Source organism: Canis lupus, chromosome 16, assembly GCF_003254725.2.
Source record: "Canis lupus dingo isolate Sandy chromosome 16, ASM325472v2, whole genome shotgun sequence".
Lineage (NCBI taxonomy): Eukaryota > Metazoa > Chordata > Mammalia > Carnivora > Canidae > Canis > Canis lupus.
In genome coordinates, this window is record NC_064258.1 from 21,337,365 (window position 1) to 21,354,042 (window position 16,678).

Below are 16,678 nucleotides of genomic sequence, written 5' to 3' on the forward strand. Positions count from 1 at the left end.
TTTTTTTAAGATTTTATTTATTTATGAGACAGAAAGAGAGAGGCAGAGACACAGGCAGAGGGAGAAGCAGGCTCCATGCAGGGAGCCCAATATGGGACTCGATCCCAGGACACCAGGATCATGCCCTGGGCCAAAGGCAGGCACTAAACCACTGAGCCATCCAGGCATCCCAATTTGGTGTTCTTTTATTGTTTCTATCTCTGCTGCAGTTTTCCATTTGTTCATTTATGGTTTTTTTTTTTACTTTCCCCACTCAATCCTTTAATATATTTCATTATTAAAGCATCGTTTCCTAATCATTACAACACCTGAGTCACATCTGGGTATTCTTCTATTGCCTCTTTCCTCTCTTGACCAGGAGTCACATCTTGTCCCTTCACGCATCTCCCTGTTCTTGATTGTAAGCTGGGTTTTATATGAAGAATAATAGAGAATGAAGGAAGTAATATCTATCCCTGGGAAAGGGCAGATCCTTCTCCTGTTGGTCTGCTATTGTGGGGCTGAATTCATGTGAGATGTACTTGAAATAGGTGTTGGTTTTGTTGCAGAGTCAGATTCAGTTACCTACTGGTGATAGTTATGTTGAGGATGGGATCAGGCCTTTTCTTCAGCAGCACTGGGACCTCAGCCCTAGTGTGACTCTGAGGATGGCTTTATGCTTTGCAGACAGCTGCCACTGTTATGACCATGGGAGCTATCTCTGATTTATAGCCAATACTGCTCTGTGGGCCCCACCTTTCTACTCCCCATCAGTGCAACTTATCCTACTACTCTGCCTTGTCCCAAGCCTCCAGAGGGCTGCTGAAGAGTGCTCAGGAGGGTCTGGTGTTCTCAGTCTCCCCCTGCAGTATGCTGTCTTCTTGTACACCCAGTGTTCTGTGCAGCTGCTCCTGGGGCTCCTGCCCCTCATGCCGGTCTCCATGCACTGTCAGTGGTTCCTTAAAGTTGGGGCCATGCTCTTCCCATCCCTCCTACAGCTGGTTCCCCTCCTGCTGTTGCAGCCAATATAAAAGTAGTGGGGCCTCTTCTCCCCTAGAATGACCTCACTAGTTTTTGGAATTCAGTTCATTTGGGTTTCTTTGTATCATCAGCAATCCAAGAGGTTTTCTAAAAGCTAGGATTGGTCGCTCACCTGGCCTGTTCATGCTGTTCAGGTGGGACTGGGGGGTCTCCTGACATTCTGCACATTGAGTCTACCCAGTGACTTCTAGTTGCTCCTCCAGTGCCCATCCCAAGAAGCCCTCACTGACCCACTCATCGTCTGGTTCACAGGCCTTCTTTATTTTGAGTATTCCCTGCACTGCCTTGCTGCTCCACCTTTAACTGTACCTGCGTGTCTCCCTTACCTGGGAGGACTTGTGAGGTCCCAGCAGCAGGACTAGGGTTTATCTTTCTAATCCCAGCTCCAAGCACAGCCTATTGAACATGAAAAATGCTGAGACAATGTTTACAAAATAAATCAGTTTCCAAGTAATGATTTTAGGATTTAATCTCCTCTACAGCATAGTGTAAGTTAAGAATTTACTGTGTTCTCTAGAGTGACTTACAAGGACATTTAACCAATGCTGCTGTGGTCCATAAAGACAGGAGCTGCCTCCACCCCAACAACACCCAGGGAACAAGGATGCTGCTTGAGTGAGAAAACAGAGCAGCACTGCTGTTCTACTCCCTTTGCTTCTGTTATGAAGTAAAGAGTATTAATGCCTCTGAAGGTAATAAATTCACAATGTTTCTCTCTCTATGCTAGAGTTAGATCTTTGAAGACACACAAAGAGGGCAGCCCTGGTGGCCCAGCAGTTTGGCGCCACCTTCGGCTTGGAGTCCTGCGTTGGGCTCCCTGCATGGAGCCTGCTTCTCCCTCTGCCTGGGTCTCTGCCTCTCCCTCTCTCTCTCTCTCTCTCTCTCTCTCTGTCTCTCATGAGTAAATAAATAAAATCTTAAAAAAGGAAAAAAAGAAACACAGAAAGAAAAGACTATTTATAAAACAATTCATTGGAAATTGGTTGCACCTTGAAAGATCCTGAGTGTATAAAGCTGAAATTTCCAACTAAGATTTTCAACACTTGAGAGGGCAGAAATCAGAAAACACTGCTCAAAGCCTTAACTGGGTATACTTTTGTGGCAAAAAAAAAAAAAAAAAAAAAAGTGCGCTTTTTTGTGTAGATGGGTAACATCTGATTATGGACTTCTCATACTTTATCCAGGCTTTATTCATTAGAGAGATTACACTGGACAGAGAAAATAATAAGTTCTAAGTTTTCATGCATTTTTTAATACTGAAAAGCACTTATCTCAACATAGAAGAAAAAAGCCTAAGCCAAAAATGCCACGAAGTACTCATTTTCTTTTCTTCTTCTTTTTTCCCCCAAGTGCTCATTTTCTGAATAGTCCTTGTGACTGTGGTGCTAAAATGGCCATGTGGTAGGACAACCACTTATTCATGATTCACCCGGGGACATCTGTGAGGAAAAGTGTCCAGACAAACCATGGTGTGTGGCCATCCTACTGGGTGGGTGTTTGGGCACTGTGGAAGCCAAACTTGGCCGTGTCAAATGGATGAAATGTGTGGTAAGACCAGCGCCAGTCCCTTTCTCCCATTTCTCTCTCCTGAGATGGAGCACAGGCAGGGATGGATACCACCCCTCCCTATGCCTCCAGTGGCCCTCGGGTAGAGTCAGAGGCAAGGGCCCCACAGCCTCAGAGCTCAGCCCTCCCCACATCTTAGTCAGAGGCTCTCAAAGGAATTAGGGTCCATGCAAAGACACCAGTCACACGTTCTTCTAAAACAGGAGCAATCCCAGGATATGCATCCAGACACTCAGTGGTGGAATCACAGTGTACATGAGCCAGGCCTGGAAAGACACCGCAGCAAATCCTACTGGCCAGTGTAAGGAAGCTACAGATTCACACACACGCCCAGGCCTACCAGAACCCACTAGGCAGAGCTGGCAGTTATTTACTACCTGGGAGGTCACGCCCTGGTTCTACCCTGGGAGCCCCCAGGAGCTCCCATTGGGCACCTCCCATGGCATTGCCACAGCTGCTCCCAACACTTGCGGCACAGACCTTGCCAGAGTCTCAGAAGCCCCACTTCCCAAGGCTCCACAGTTGGTGCAGTTTATCTGATCCCGACGTCATGCTCTCAGGTCACCCGTAGCAGGTGCCAACAGCAAGACAAGATGGCAGAGAACCCAGGCGCTGCCCACACCCCTCCACGTCCAGGGAGCAAATTCTATTCTAAACTGGACTCTCCTATTCTAGTGTGAGGCTAAGTGAGTAGATGACCACATTACAGAGGATCATGGTGCTGGGTTTAGAATGGACACTGAGGCTCTCACTGCACGGGGACAGCTGCACTGGACGGGGACAGCTGATGGGGCTTCACCAGGGTCCCAAGGCACAGAGGTGAGTGGCTGTCCTGGAGCCAGCAGAGAAGGTCCAAGAGAAGGTCAGGGGAACATGGTAAACCATCCCACAGGCAGATTTCAGCGGGTTCCTATCATTCAAGCATCTTCTGAATCTTCTGGGTCTCGGGAACTTTTAATGAATGACTTCCTTGCCCTTCCATCTGCCACAGCCACGTCCAGGTCTGACACACAGGGACACGCAGCAATGTCTTCATTGCAGCAGCCCAGGAACCCCAGCAGAAGCCAGGGCTGAGCACGAAGGTCCATGTCCCTTTCAACGAAGACATGTCAAGGGGCAACGGGGCCAACAAAATGATGATTTTACATTTGTATGGACTTGAGTCACCCATGTTCAGGACTGGGGGGACACTGGAGGTCCAGTGTGCGGTGGAGTCAACAAGCAAGACCTGCAGAGCTTGTGGGTTCTGCGTGCCAGGGTGCAGCTGGAAGCGGCCTTGTCGGCACAACCGTGTCCTCAGCTCTCCTCAGGAGATGGGGGCCCCACCACGGAGCAGCTTATGCTTCCTAGACTCCTGACCACTTTCCCCGTGGGTCTGAAGACCATTTATGATGAGAGGTAACGATGACCATTAGCTGAGGCCTTCCCTGTGAGCTCAACAGGTTCTATCTTGCTAAATCCTCACAATGACCATAGGATAGTTACAGCCTGACTTGCAAGCCAGGTCCTGGGGCAGAGAGGCCAAGCAGCAGCCCTGAGGCCACACCACATGGGTGGGATCCAGGTCTGAATCTGCTCCAGGGTGTCTGGCATCGCACCCACCACGTCCATTGCCAACTTCCCCAGGAAGAGGTCCTAACAATCCCAACCTTCACCCAAGCCTTCAGTGGAGCATCTGGCTCATAGAAAGTATCAGTGAATTAATAAAAAATCTTAACATTTTAAAAAAGTGTTAAGTGGACCCAGCTTACTCAGCGTTAAGGTCCACATTGGGAAGCTGGCCAAGGGTCCAGGCTGTCAGGGGCTCACACCAGGCACAGTGGGCCCTCCCGGCTTCTCCTACTCTCTCTCTCGCCAGCAGCTCACCTGTGGGGACCCAAGGCCTCGATATTACGGTGGAAGCTGGGCAAACACGTTCCCATGACCCAGCATAGAAACGTGACTCAGGAGGAGCTCCCAGCCCACAATACCTTGACCTCACCCCACAGGCTCGCAGCACCCAGGAAAACATGCACCTGGTTTGGACATCCCCCCTCAGCAAACACTCCCACAAGAAGGCAACTCTGAGGCCTCATCGGCACTGCGCCCTCTATGAGGAACTTATGTGGCCACTACCCAGAATCCCAGCCCCGGGTGGGCTTCAATCATTTCTGTGGCTTCTTGGCAGGAAAATCATCAACGAAGGGACCCATGTTGCTTCTCCCATGTTTTCCGGAGCCACGACCACCTTCTGATGAAGCCTCAGAGGAAGGGGACCTTCGTCCACCAAGCATCACTTGCGGGAAGGAAAATAGGTCAACCCCCAGTGGCCAACACTGAAACCAGAAGGTGTACACTGCAGCAGATACCCTACATGCCCACGGTCACTCTAGACTTCAACATGCTGCCCAAACCCCCTCCTGGGATGCGGGAGGGCCGCGGGCTCTGACGGTCGCCAGCACCCTGTGCCTGCTCTTTCCAGGTGAGTCAAAACCTGGCAACCCCAGTGTCACAGGCGGTCGTCTTCCAGCCTAGAAGCTAACTGAGAGTTGTCATTCTGTTTCTTCAAAATGATCTTTTGAAGACCCTGAAATGGCTCAAGGGCAGTTTCAGTGTTGGGACAGAATGAACTTCTACCCAGGAACCTGGCGCCAGCCACTCCGCACCACACGGGATGCCTGCCCCGGTTGGTGTCCCCAGGATGGACATGCAGTGTGACCCAGCACGGCTCAAGGCACTCAGGGACGGCCAGCCACCCCCACAGAGCTGTGTCCACTGCTGCCCGAGTCCAGGTGGTGAAGGTGGAAACACCCTCTCTGCTGTCTCCAGGGCTCACGTCTGTGATTAGTGGTGAGCTTCCTACAGCTCCCTGGCTCATCCCGAAGAGGACACCCTGAGGAGCCTCCCCCCCCTCCGCCCTGGGGCCTGGACCACTGGCTGGCCCAGTGTTGATTGGGGGGTGGGGGAACAGCCACTGCTGGGCTCCTGATGTGTGTGTGACTCACAGGGGTCCAGGACATGTCTGTGTGTGCCAGGCCCTCCGTGTACCACCCAAAGCCTGGGACATGGGAGAGAAACCCCGTGCATGCCAGAGGAACCTGCACATGCCCCAGACTGCAGAATAAGCCATGAGAGTCACCTGAGTCAGTGGTTGGTCGTGCTTTGTCCTGGGGCGCATGTTCAGAGCCATAGCCTGGGACAGGGCCTGCAGGTAGCGTTGGACGGCCTTGGCCAGAGCACGGTCGTCCTCTAGGCCATACCGCCTGTCCTGATCCACGCTCTTCTTTGACGTCCTGAAAAACAAAAGAGAACCACAAACTGGTCATATGTTTGCTCACAATAATGAGCCGCCTGGGCCTCAGCTTCACGTGAAATGCATGCGGATGGTGTGGGGGCCGAGTGAGGACACTCACCTGGTGGCTAGAGGGCCAGTCCCTGCCCTCTTGGTGCCCCCTGCCCATGGGCTTGGATCTGTCATGCGCCCCCCGAGCTGCTGTGGGGACCTGAGTGACCCCAAAGGCAGGTGAGGCCTGGAGCATATTCTCAACGTGGCCCCTCTGACCCACTGGACACGACACAAGCTGACAGACATCTCACTGTCAGTGCAACGGGAATCTGAGAAGCAGAGAGCAGGGCTTCGCGCAGCCGTGGGCATGGACATCTCCACGGAAGGGGGTTTGAGGTCTGAGTGTGGTCGAGGAAGAACGGACAGCTGACCCCCACTGACCTCATGACACACAGGGCAGGTGGGCCTTCCCCAGCCATGGAGGCATGCGTCGCGGTGCAGGAGAGCCCTGGGATGGAGCTCCCGGGTCCTGCCCAACACCCAGGGGAACACCCCACATGCACAGCCATCCAGGGGCGCCACAACAACGGAGCAGGGAAACCCCTGGACAGGGCTGGGCGTCTGCAGCTGCGACACAGCAAACCCAAGAGACCGTTCCCAGCCCTGCCAACAGTGGGGTGCCACAGCTCAGGGCCAGCAGGTGGCAGGACGTGCTGCTCCCAGACCTTGGGCTACCTAGTGACCCCATGTGATCACAGGGCATTAAAAGAGGCCGGGTGAGGGTCAGAGTAATGTCGGGGAGAGAGACATCCAGCCACAGAATGCACCAGGAAGAAAACATTCGTGGCCTGGCCCCAGAGAAGGTGTTGAGGCTATGATGCCCGGGCAGAGCCTCTGCCTCCAGAACTGAAAGGCAATAGATGTGCGCTGTGGAAGCAGCAGACTTGGGGCTGCAGGCTGCACTGTTCCCCTTTCTCTTTTCCCTTCTGTGCTCACACATGGACACCGTCCTTCATGGGACCTGGAAACATGCCCCGTATCTACCCTTGGCTCCCGCCTGCACTGCTGCCTCCCTGGGTCACATGTGGCCATGCGTGGGTGGCCGTGTGGCAGAGGGTGCAGGTGCTGCTACTGTCACACCCCTGCCTGGAGCCCCGCAGCCTCTGCAGCAAGTGCACCAGGTCCCATCACTCATGGGGAAAAGGTCCAACCCCGTCCTACGTCCCAGGCCATTCGTGCCCTTTGTGGCCCACACATGCCTTTGCCAACCCTCCACGACGTCCTGGTCCCCGTCTAGTACGTCCCTGAAATCACGGTCTGGATCACATTTATTACCAGCTGGAAACACTTTCCTTATTTAACGTGTGCTTTTTGTTGCTATATGTCCTTAAACCAGAATGAAAGCTGCCTGAGGGGAAAGGTCATGTCCCTCCACGTGCTCTTGCTCTCTGCTCCAAGCCCAGAATTATGCAGAGCTTAACTCAGCAGCCGCTGTGAGTTCACATGGACCGAATGAGTGAACACAGATACAGCCATTAACCTCTAAGTCCACGCAGGGGTAGCCCAAGACACCAGCACTTCACCTTACTAACCTATTAAATGACACTTGTCCTCTGAAATCTAAAAACTATTGTCAGTGAAAGTGAGTTCAGCATAACAAAACTGGTAATTGTGGTGTAGTGGGGGCGATCGAATTATGGACTGGTCTGAAAGGAGAATGTCTTATTTCCTTTCTTTTTTAAAGAAAGTAAGTTTGGGGGGCACCTGAGTGTCTCAGTGGTTGAGCATCTGCCTTTGGCTCAGGGCGTGACCCCAGAGTCCTGGGATCGAGTCCCACACGGGGCTCCCTGCATGGAGCCTGCTTTTCCCTCTGTCACATGTGTCTCTGCCTCTCTCTGTGTCTCTCATGAATAAATACAATCTTAAAAAAAAATCTTAAAAATATAGAAAATAATTCTCCCAGCCTCTGTTAGGCATCTTTGACAACCAGAAGTCTGCTTTGTGTACAAAGAACTGGGCACATTTCCTATGGCAACTCTACACAACCTCAAACGTACCCTCTGTAGTGCATGCTCCCCAATGTGGCAGCTGATTTTTGAATAATAAACAATTGTAAGCAATTACAGCTTTGACATTTACGTAGCGATATACGTGGGTGGGTTTCTTCACATACTAAAATGCATTTGACCTTCACATAAGTAAATACCGGGTTTTAAAATTTGTATTGTTTTTAATTATCTGCCAGAAGTAGCCTTGACGTTGAACAAAAATATCCCCAGGCTGCTAGGAAGGCAGCACAGCTTACCCAACGTCCAGACGCAGTTTTAGAAAATCAGTGCACACAAGGGCATGGACTCACCTGCCGTGTTTTTCATTTCTTCCTGTCCTTTCTGTGGAGATTTTTTTTTCATTTGGAGAGATTTAACTTTTAAGTAATCATTTGATTTTCATTTTTATTTATACGTGTACCACCTATGATAACTGTCTCATGACGATCCTAGAAACAAGGTGTTCTGATGTGCAGACAGGAGGGCCTTGGTTCCCCAGGCACAGGGTGTAGGCCTTAGAGCCCAAATCAGGAGAAGTGGGGGCACAGCTTGAAGCCTGAGAATGCAGGGGGTTTGTCCCACTCAGGGTCGTGTGTGTGTCTGTGTGTGTCCATGTGTGTGTCCATATCTGTGCATCCACACCTGTGCATCTGGTCTGTGTAGATGTCTTGCAGGCTGTGTTAGCACAAATAAAATGCTCAATGTGCTAATAACAGTATCTACCTTCAAGGACCAGGAAACAGTGTCTTGAGTAGTTTATATAAACATGACAGTCTGCTCCTTACATCTAGGTCTTTGGTGTGATTCTGACATACTTCAGGAAATATGGCTTAAGGTGGGTGTGTGACTTATTATAGATTTTCCACTTAAAGTAATGGAGAGCAGGATCCCAGCTAGTTTGTTCACATAGGAAGTCTGATTTCTAAGAACGGATCACTGACGTTAGGTGTGGTATTTGTCTATATTTCATAAAAGCTGGGACTTACAGGGATGCCTGGGGGGCTCAGCGATTGAGCATCTGCCTTCAGGTCAGGGCGTGATCCCAGGGTCAAGTCCCGCATCCGGTTCCCCACAGGGATCCTGTCCCTCTGCCTGTGTCTCTGCCTCTTTCTGTGTGTCTCATGAATAAACAAATAAAATCTTAAAAAAAAAAAAAGCTGGGACTCACAGAAAATCCTCTTATTTGCATTTAATTATCTCAATCAGATAAAGTTGTCCTATTTTTATTTCCCATGCCTTTTAAGTTACACGTAATCAGACCTCACAGGTGTGCCAATAAGGACGTCACAGGTCTTTGATCTCAAAGCATGGCTAGCATTTCTTGGGCCATCACTGCCTGGATGGATCCCATGTTCTGTGGGTCAGGGTAATTTTAACAGGTCAGTTCACTTCTCCGGTAGTTTGTCTTCCCCCAGGATGAGTTGCTAACCTCATAAACGTGCCTCTAACTTGTCTTGTTCATCTTCCTGTGGTGACTGTTGCTGGTAGGTTTGCTTACGACCCTGTGAGATGCAACACTGATGAGCACACCGTTGTCAACCCTGGAGCAGTTAACTTACAAATGGGGCTCTCTTCTGTCATTCAGCTTGAAGTCGATCAAAACTTCATAAGTACATATTTTCCACTTCAAGAAAAGTAAAAATATTTTACGTGTAGGACTTCACTACCCTCTTGCACTTGCAGGCACCGGCCTCTGGCTCCAAATAATAGAGAGGCTTTCAGCTGTCACCCAATTTGTTGAAGGAAAAAAACCCAAACCAGGAACAAAATCTTCACAGAGAGCACATGGTGAACCTGGTCGTCACTCCTCTCTCAGTCATGATAACTGTGGTTAACAACAGCCCCGTGGGAGCTCGCCGGAGCTACATACACACTGGCCTCCTGCCCATGGGAGTGTCAGCAGAGGGCTAGCTTCCTTCCTATGTTCTCATGACTCCCAACGCCTCCCCTCAGTTCCTTAATTACCTCTGGGCCCACTCCCTGGCTTTCACTTGCTGTCAGCTTGAGTAGGGCTGGGCATTCAGAAGATGGTTCTAGCCTTATCCGAGCAAGCTCACTCCTCTAAAGGTCAGCTGTCTGGTAGGAAACATGCTGAGTGTGTTTCTGGCCAACTGCAGACACCTATCCAGAATGCTCTGCAGAGTGTAAGCGGAATGCGTTTGCCCTGTGCAGTGAAAAAAGCAAGGAAGGGCTCATGGGTGGCGGAGTTACCCATAAATAATTCAAAGTCACCAGTAGTTTTCATTCATTCTCTCCTTTCTTCACTGATTCAGCAAATATCGACCAAATGTCAACCTGGTGAAAGGCTTGGGCCAGGTACTGGGGCTCTGTGCCGGAAGCAGCACCGGCGGGGATGCCAGGGGGGCAGAAGGCAGCCATGCACACAGGGTGATAGACAGCAGTGACTTCTTTGCCAATAATGACTCAACCTGTGCTCTAAAAATATCTGCAAACCCAAACAGTGATGGTCACGAATTGAATGCAAACCCTGAAGACAAGAGAGGCACATTCATCCCGCCCCCCAGAGGAGAGATGCCAGGGCCCCCGGGGGCAGGAGGAACTGCCACCTGCCTTTCCCAGGAAGGCTGCATGGAAAAATGGAAGAATGCAAAGGGTGGACTTTTAAAGGGCAGCCAGATCAACGAAGCAGCAAATAAAAAGAGAGAAAACAGGAATGCAGCACTAATTTTAGAAAAACGGACTCCAAGACCAAAGGCATTAATGGCAGCCAAGGCAGGCTTCCGAAGTGACTGTGGGCATGGCTCGTGCCGATAAAGCTGCAGTGCGGCAACCTCCATGTGCCTGACGTCAGAGCCTCTTCCAGGAGTGAGATCCCCCCAACATCAAATGGGGTAATGCTGGTACTGAGTACACTGTGGAGTCCACTGGGGTCTTCACCATCATGGAGAAGGCTGGGACTCACTTGAAGGGTGGAGCTGAAAGGGTCATCGTCTCTACCTCTTTTACTGAAGCCGCCATGTTTGCAATGGGCATGATTCATGAGAAGTACGACAACTCCCTCAAGACTGTTAGCGATGCCTCCTGCACCACCAACTGCTTGGCCACTCTAGCCAAAGTCATCCATGACAACTTTGGCATTGGGGGGGGACTCTTGGCCATTGATCCATGCCATCACTGTCACCCAGAAGACTGTGGACAGCCCCTTCGGGAAGCTGTGGCGTGATGGCCGTGGAGCTGCCTAGAACATCATCCCTGCTTCTTCTGGCACCACCAAGGCTGTGGGCACAGTCATCCCTGAGCTGAATGGGAAGCTCACTGGCCTAGCCTTCTGTGTCCCCATCCCCCAACATGTCAATGGGCCTATAATGCCAGGGCTGGCACTGCTCTCAATATCACTTTGTCAAGCTCCTTTCCTGGTACGACAATGAATTTGACCACAGCACCTGAGTGGTAGACCCTATGGTCTACATGGCCTCCATGGAGTAAGAGCCCCCTTGACCACCACCTCCAGCAGAGGCACAAGAAGAGGAGAGAGGCCCTCAGCTGCTGGGGAGTCCCTGCCCCGACTTAATCCCCCAACACACTGAGAATCTCCTGACCTCCAATTTACATCCCAGACCCCCTGAGGAAGGGGAGGGACTTGGGGAGCCCTACTTTGTCATGTAGCATCAATAAAGTATACTGTACCCAGCCAAAAAAATCACAATATTGATGCCGGTAAGAAGGCAGCCCCTACGTGTCCATCCAGTGGCCTCACCTGTGTGCAAACACGGGTCCCTGAGTGACGCCCTATTCCTTGGTGGGATCGGGAGCCATTCTTTGTTCATTGTGGAGTTCAAGGTCACCCAGGACAGTGCACTTCACACTTAGTGAAGTTAAGCCCTCACGAGGAAGGAAGGAGCAGTGGGCAGCACAGAAACGCCCAAGTGAGATTTAAAGACCATGCAAAGAGCATGCAATCACACGAGACAGAAACAGAAATTCAAGACAGCCTGACTTTGGTTGGTGGTGGTTTCTTCTTACAGAGAGTCTTGCACACACCCATGGGCGGTCACAGCACATCCTCCGACAAAGGAGGCGCTCCAGTGGACAGGCTGGGCGCAAGAAGCAGGATATGCCTTCTCCCCTCCAGGAGCTCGTCTGGCTAGTGAGGGGGTCAACACAATGAATGTGTCCTCAGTGCGCATGAATTCTTCATGGGCATCCACTCACGTCATCTCACTGGTTTGCAAACGAACTTCTTGGCTTAGTTGCTTCACTTATGAGAAGAACATGAGCTACAGGCAGATACCCTCATTTCTGTGTTACTGAGATTTTTCTAACTAAACTTTCAGAATAGTCTCTGAAAACAATGGACCTTCCAAACTGCCCTAAGTGTCTGGGGAAGGCCCTTTTCCTTTTCCTTTTTCCCAGTGAAATGGGAGACGAGAAATCTTGACTTTTCTGCTTTCGGCCAAGTCTCTGAAGATGCAGGGCTTTCCAAGGGTCTTGGGAAAGGGAGAGGAAGGGCCCCTGGGACGTCCATCAATGAGGACGGCATCTGAGTAAAGGGTCATGCCAGGGCAGGTTGCTTCCCGGGCTAGGACACGGTGAAGAGGGAAGCACCCAACAGCTCCTCTTTGGACTTTCCAACCCTCTGGACCCGCTACACCAGAAGATAATAAATTCAAATAAAAATAAGCTTGATGAATGGATAAAGAAGATGTGGTCTATGTATACAACAGAATATTACTCAGCCATTAGAAATGACAAATACCCACCATTTGCTTCAATGTGGATGGAACTGGAGGGTATTATGCTGAGTGAAGTAAGTCAATCGAAGAAGGACAAACATTATATGGTTTCATTCATACGGGGAATATAAAAAATAGTGAAAGGGACTAAAGGGGAAAGGAGAGAAAATGAGTGGGAAATATCAGAGAGGGAGACAAAACATAAGAGACTCCTAACTCTGGGAAACGAACAAGGGGTAGTGGAAGGGGAGGTGGGCAGGGGGATGGGGTGACTGGGTGATAGGCACTGAGGGTGGCACTTGACAGGATAAGCACTGGGTGTTATACTATATGTTGGCAAATCGAGCTCCAATAAAAAATATACCAAAAAAACCCAAAATACACAAACAAGGAAAAAAAATGAATAAACTTGTAAAACAATAAAAAGAACACAAAAATTCACCAAAAAACAAAAACAAAAACAAAAACAAAAACAAAATAAGCTTGACAGATGCAGGCTGCAGGCAGAGAGCCTGGAGACATAACCACGTCTGCTTACCTGGCTGTGCTAGGGGTATCCAGGTGTCGCGGGTAGGTCTGGGGAAGATCTGAGAGCTCCTGGGCCATCATGTTCTGGGTGTAGTCGTCCTGCCACTTAAAGCCTGGCGGAAGTTGCAAAAGCTGTGTTATCAACCCAGAAGTTGAGCCAAAGGTCTTATTTCAGTCTCAGGATAAACTTCTGCCATTTCAAAGTTTGTCTTCAATGCCATCAACAACCCAGGGCTCCCTCTCACTGCAGTTTATTAAGAAGGTCTCTTCTCATACAAGTCCCCGTCTTCTGAGACATCTGGCCCAGAAATAAGACCGGCACTTTACTAGATGAACAACATGAGGCTCAGTAGTGTCTGTGGCTGGACAGCAAGGAGGCCTTGAGCCGGTGTCGTTTCATCTGCAAGATGAATGTACCCCAGCGAAAGACACAGACTTTCTCACAGAAAGGTTCCTAGCACATGTGCTCAGCCACTGTCCTGCCCACTCACGGCCAATCTCAGGCAATTCATTCTAACTCCATCCTGCCGAAGAGCCACACAATTGTGATGAAATAAGAATATTGTTACTGTGAAGGCAATTATCACAGGGCTTAATGTGCTGTATCTGGGAGCCAATTACATTATATTTATACGCAAATGTTATGACAAAGAGCTTTATAACAAGAGTGAAGTAGTTATGAAGGCAAAATCCATGTGATTACGCATTAATTACATGCACTGCAGATCACATGATAATTATGCTCAGAATTACCAAATAACTCCCAAGAATAATTATTATGCAATTTGTACATTTTAGATCTTATGGTAACACTTTAGCACTTAGAACTACCCCGTGCAATTATCCATAATTATCTAATCACTAAATATCATGTAATTACAGAGATATATTTTTATGCCCTGTTCAAAAACACATTACCAAAATCTTCAGATCAGGACAGCTCAGTGCCTGTGTGTGTGAGTGCAGTGCAGGGTAGTCCAGAATTTGCTGAGAAACACATGTTCTGGGGAATAAAGGGAAGGAAGGGCTCAGCAGATAGAAGCCGCCTTCACGAACACACTTGAATTCTTTTTTCAAATGTAAATCTAACATTTTTTTTCATACTTACAAATGGCAAGATTCAAACAGTTGGAACATTTCTAAGTCTCAAAGGCTCTGTGGCATTACCCAAAAGGGAAGCTGATGAGAAAATTCAGCAAACAGGCCGGCCTCCTATGGCAACTTGTTCCAAGCAGCTCTGCTTGAATATGGCATTTAGAGAACAGGTTGCTGCAGGGAGACCCAGCCCTACAATCACTGTTACGCTTACTTTGGGATTAAATGTACTTAATAATAAGCAAGAATCTTCCATTTGCCAAAAGCAACTTAAAAACCACCCATAAGAAATGCACGCTTATGTGGCTGTTAACCATTGGTTCCCTCCCAGGAGTATTCTCAATTGAAAGCACATTTGTAGTATTAGCATAATATTTAGCATTGTGGATTTAGAAAATAAGCATAGTTTAAACATGCCATTCCCAAAGGGTGGTCTTAATATCCATCAGGAAACCAAAAAAATCGAGAGCACAAAAAGGAAGTTCCTATAAAAAACCTTTCATTTTAAAATTTAAAATAACAAAACCTCAATGATATATATGTATTTTTTAAGAAGCACAGAAGTCTAGCTGTGTCAATTCTGGGGTCCGTGAGGAGGGCTCAGTCACAACAGTTGGCCAACTGACAAAAGTGTTACAGACAGGCAATCTGAGGGCAACCCTGAACCCCTAGACTGGCTTCTAAGCTTTCCTGGGAGCACGCAGAAACTGGGCATTTGGATTCCAAGCAACGCGTAGGCTGGGGGTCAGATGCCCTCTCTGGACTCATCTTTAAGGCATACTGGGAAGAGACGACCTGCTTACAGGGAGATGGGAAGATGTACTTTCCCTGCCCTCCCCACCAGGCACGATGAGATCCCTGGAGATTTCGTGCACAGAAGGCTGTGAAGGGAGGACGGCTGCACTCCCATGGAATCCGAGGAACCACACAGGCAGCATTCCCTGGGCTGCCCTCTGGACCTTGTGCCCCTCACACTGGAGCTGAGTCAGCAATCTGGAAATACCAAGTGCAGGTGAAGCCCTGACAGGTCACCTCTCCCTAGCCAGGGGGCCAGACAAACATGGCACACGTTAGATAATAACAGCTCTACTCCCATCAAACATCACCAAAAAAGCAGAAGCCAACCCACAGCCAAGCTAACAAAGGCCAGGGGACCCTGGGCATCCTCTCGTATGAAGCTGGAATGAGGCTCCCTGATCTCCCCCGACCCTGCCAGGGTCAGCAGAATGGCCAAGTATGGAAGGGGTGGTATACCCACCCACCCCCATGTCAAGCCCCAGTGGAGACCACATACAGAGTTCGAACTCCCACCATCTACCCTGCCCAGCATATGGACAAGACCCCTTCCCTCAGATGTCAGCCGAAGTCTAGTGGAGAACCTAGACTTCCTTCTACCCCCATATTAGTGACAGAGACCCCTTCCCCAGGCCTTGGCAGAGCAGTGTCAGAAAAAGCTTTAAAACACAAGTCCTAAATGAGATCCAGAGTCTCATAATGGAATACAAAAAATGTTCAGGGTTCAAGAGAAAATCACTTGTCATACCAAAACCGGGGAATATCTCAATCTGTAGCCACAACACTGATGCTTGAAGATGTTAGCATTACCTGCCAAAGATCGTAAAGCAGCCATAATAAAAATGCTTCAATGAACAATTATGAACATACTTGAAAGAAATAAAAAACTAGAAGGCTTAACAAGGAAATAGAAAGTCTCAGTAAATACACAGATATAAAAAGAACCAAATGGAAATAATGTAACTGAAAAATATAATAACCAAAATAAGCAATGCAGCAGATGCACTAAATAGAAGGATGAGAGACAGAGGGAAAAAATCCATAAACTAGAAGAGAGAATAACAGAAATTACCTAATTCCAACAACAGAGAGAAAACAATCTGGAAAAGAAATGGACAGAACCTCAGGGAGTGTGAGACTATAACAAAAGATCTAACATTCATATCATCAGTCTCAGGGAGGGAAACAAAGACAACAGGGCTGAAAGGGCATTCAAAAAGATGATGGCTAAAAACTTCTCAACTACGGCAAGAGATATAAATCTAAGTATCCACAAAGCTGAGCACCTGAACAGAGTAAACTCAATCTCCTCGAAGACACACAGTTAAACTTCTGAAAACTAAATGTAAAGAAAGAATCTTGATGGCAGCCAGAGAAAAATGATACCTTACACCTTTGAGGGAAACACAACCCGAATGACAAAGGATTTCATTTCCCATCAGAAACCACAGAGGCCACAAGGAAATCACACAACATCCTTCAAGCACTGGTAGAAAAGAACCACCAGCCCCGAATCCCAAAATCTACCCAGATACCCACCAAAAACATCCTTCAGAACTGACAAGGAAATTAGGACAGTCTCAAAAGAGGGAAAATGAGAGCATTGTTTGCAGCAGACCTGCCCAAAAACAATTGCTGAATGAACTTATTTAAACAGAAAGGCAAAG

The 16,678-nt window shown here is 48.8% G+C and overlaps 1 protein-coding gene across 4 annotated transcripts in view; it reads right to left on the reverse strand.

The window, feature by feature from the left end:
• PTPRN2 (protein tyrosine phosphatase receptor type N2) overlaps window positions 1-16,678 on the reverse strand; it is a 725,828-nt gene that overhangs the window by 448,063 nt on the left and 261,087 nt on the right. For all 4 annotated transcript variants that reach the window (XM_049095287.1, XM_049095286.1, XM_025449397.3 and 1 more), the window contains 2 exons: window positions 13,132-13,234; window positions 5,705-5,858 (listed from right to left, as the gene is read on the reverse strand). In XM_049095287.1, the coding sequence (XP_048951244.1) occupies window positions 5,705-5,858; window positions 13,132-13,234 (257 nt within the window). The remainder of the gene's footprint in view (window positions 1-5,704; window positions 5,859-13,131; window positions 13,235-16,678) is intronic.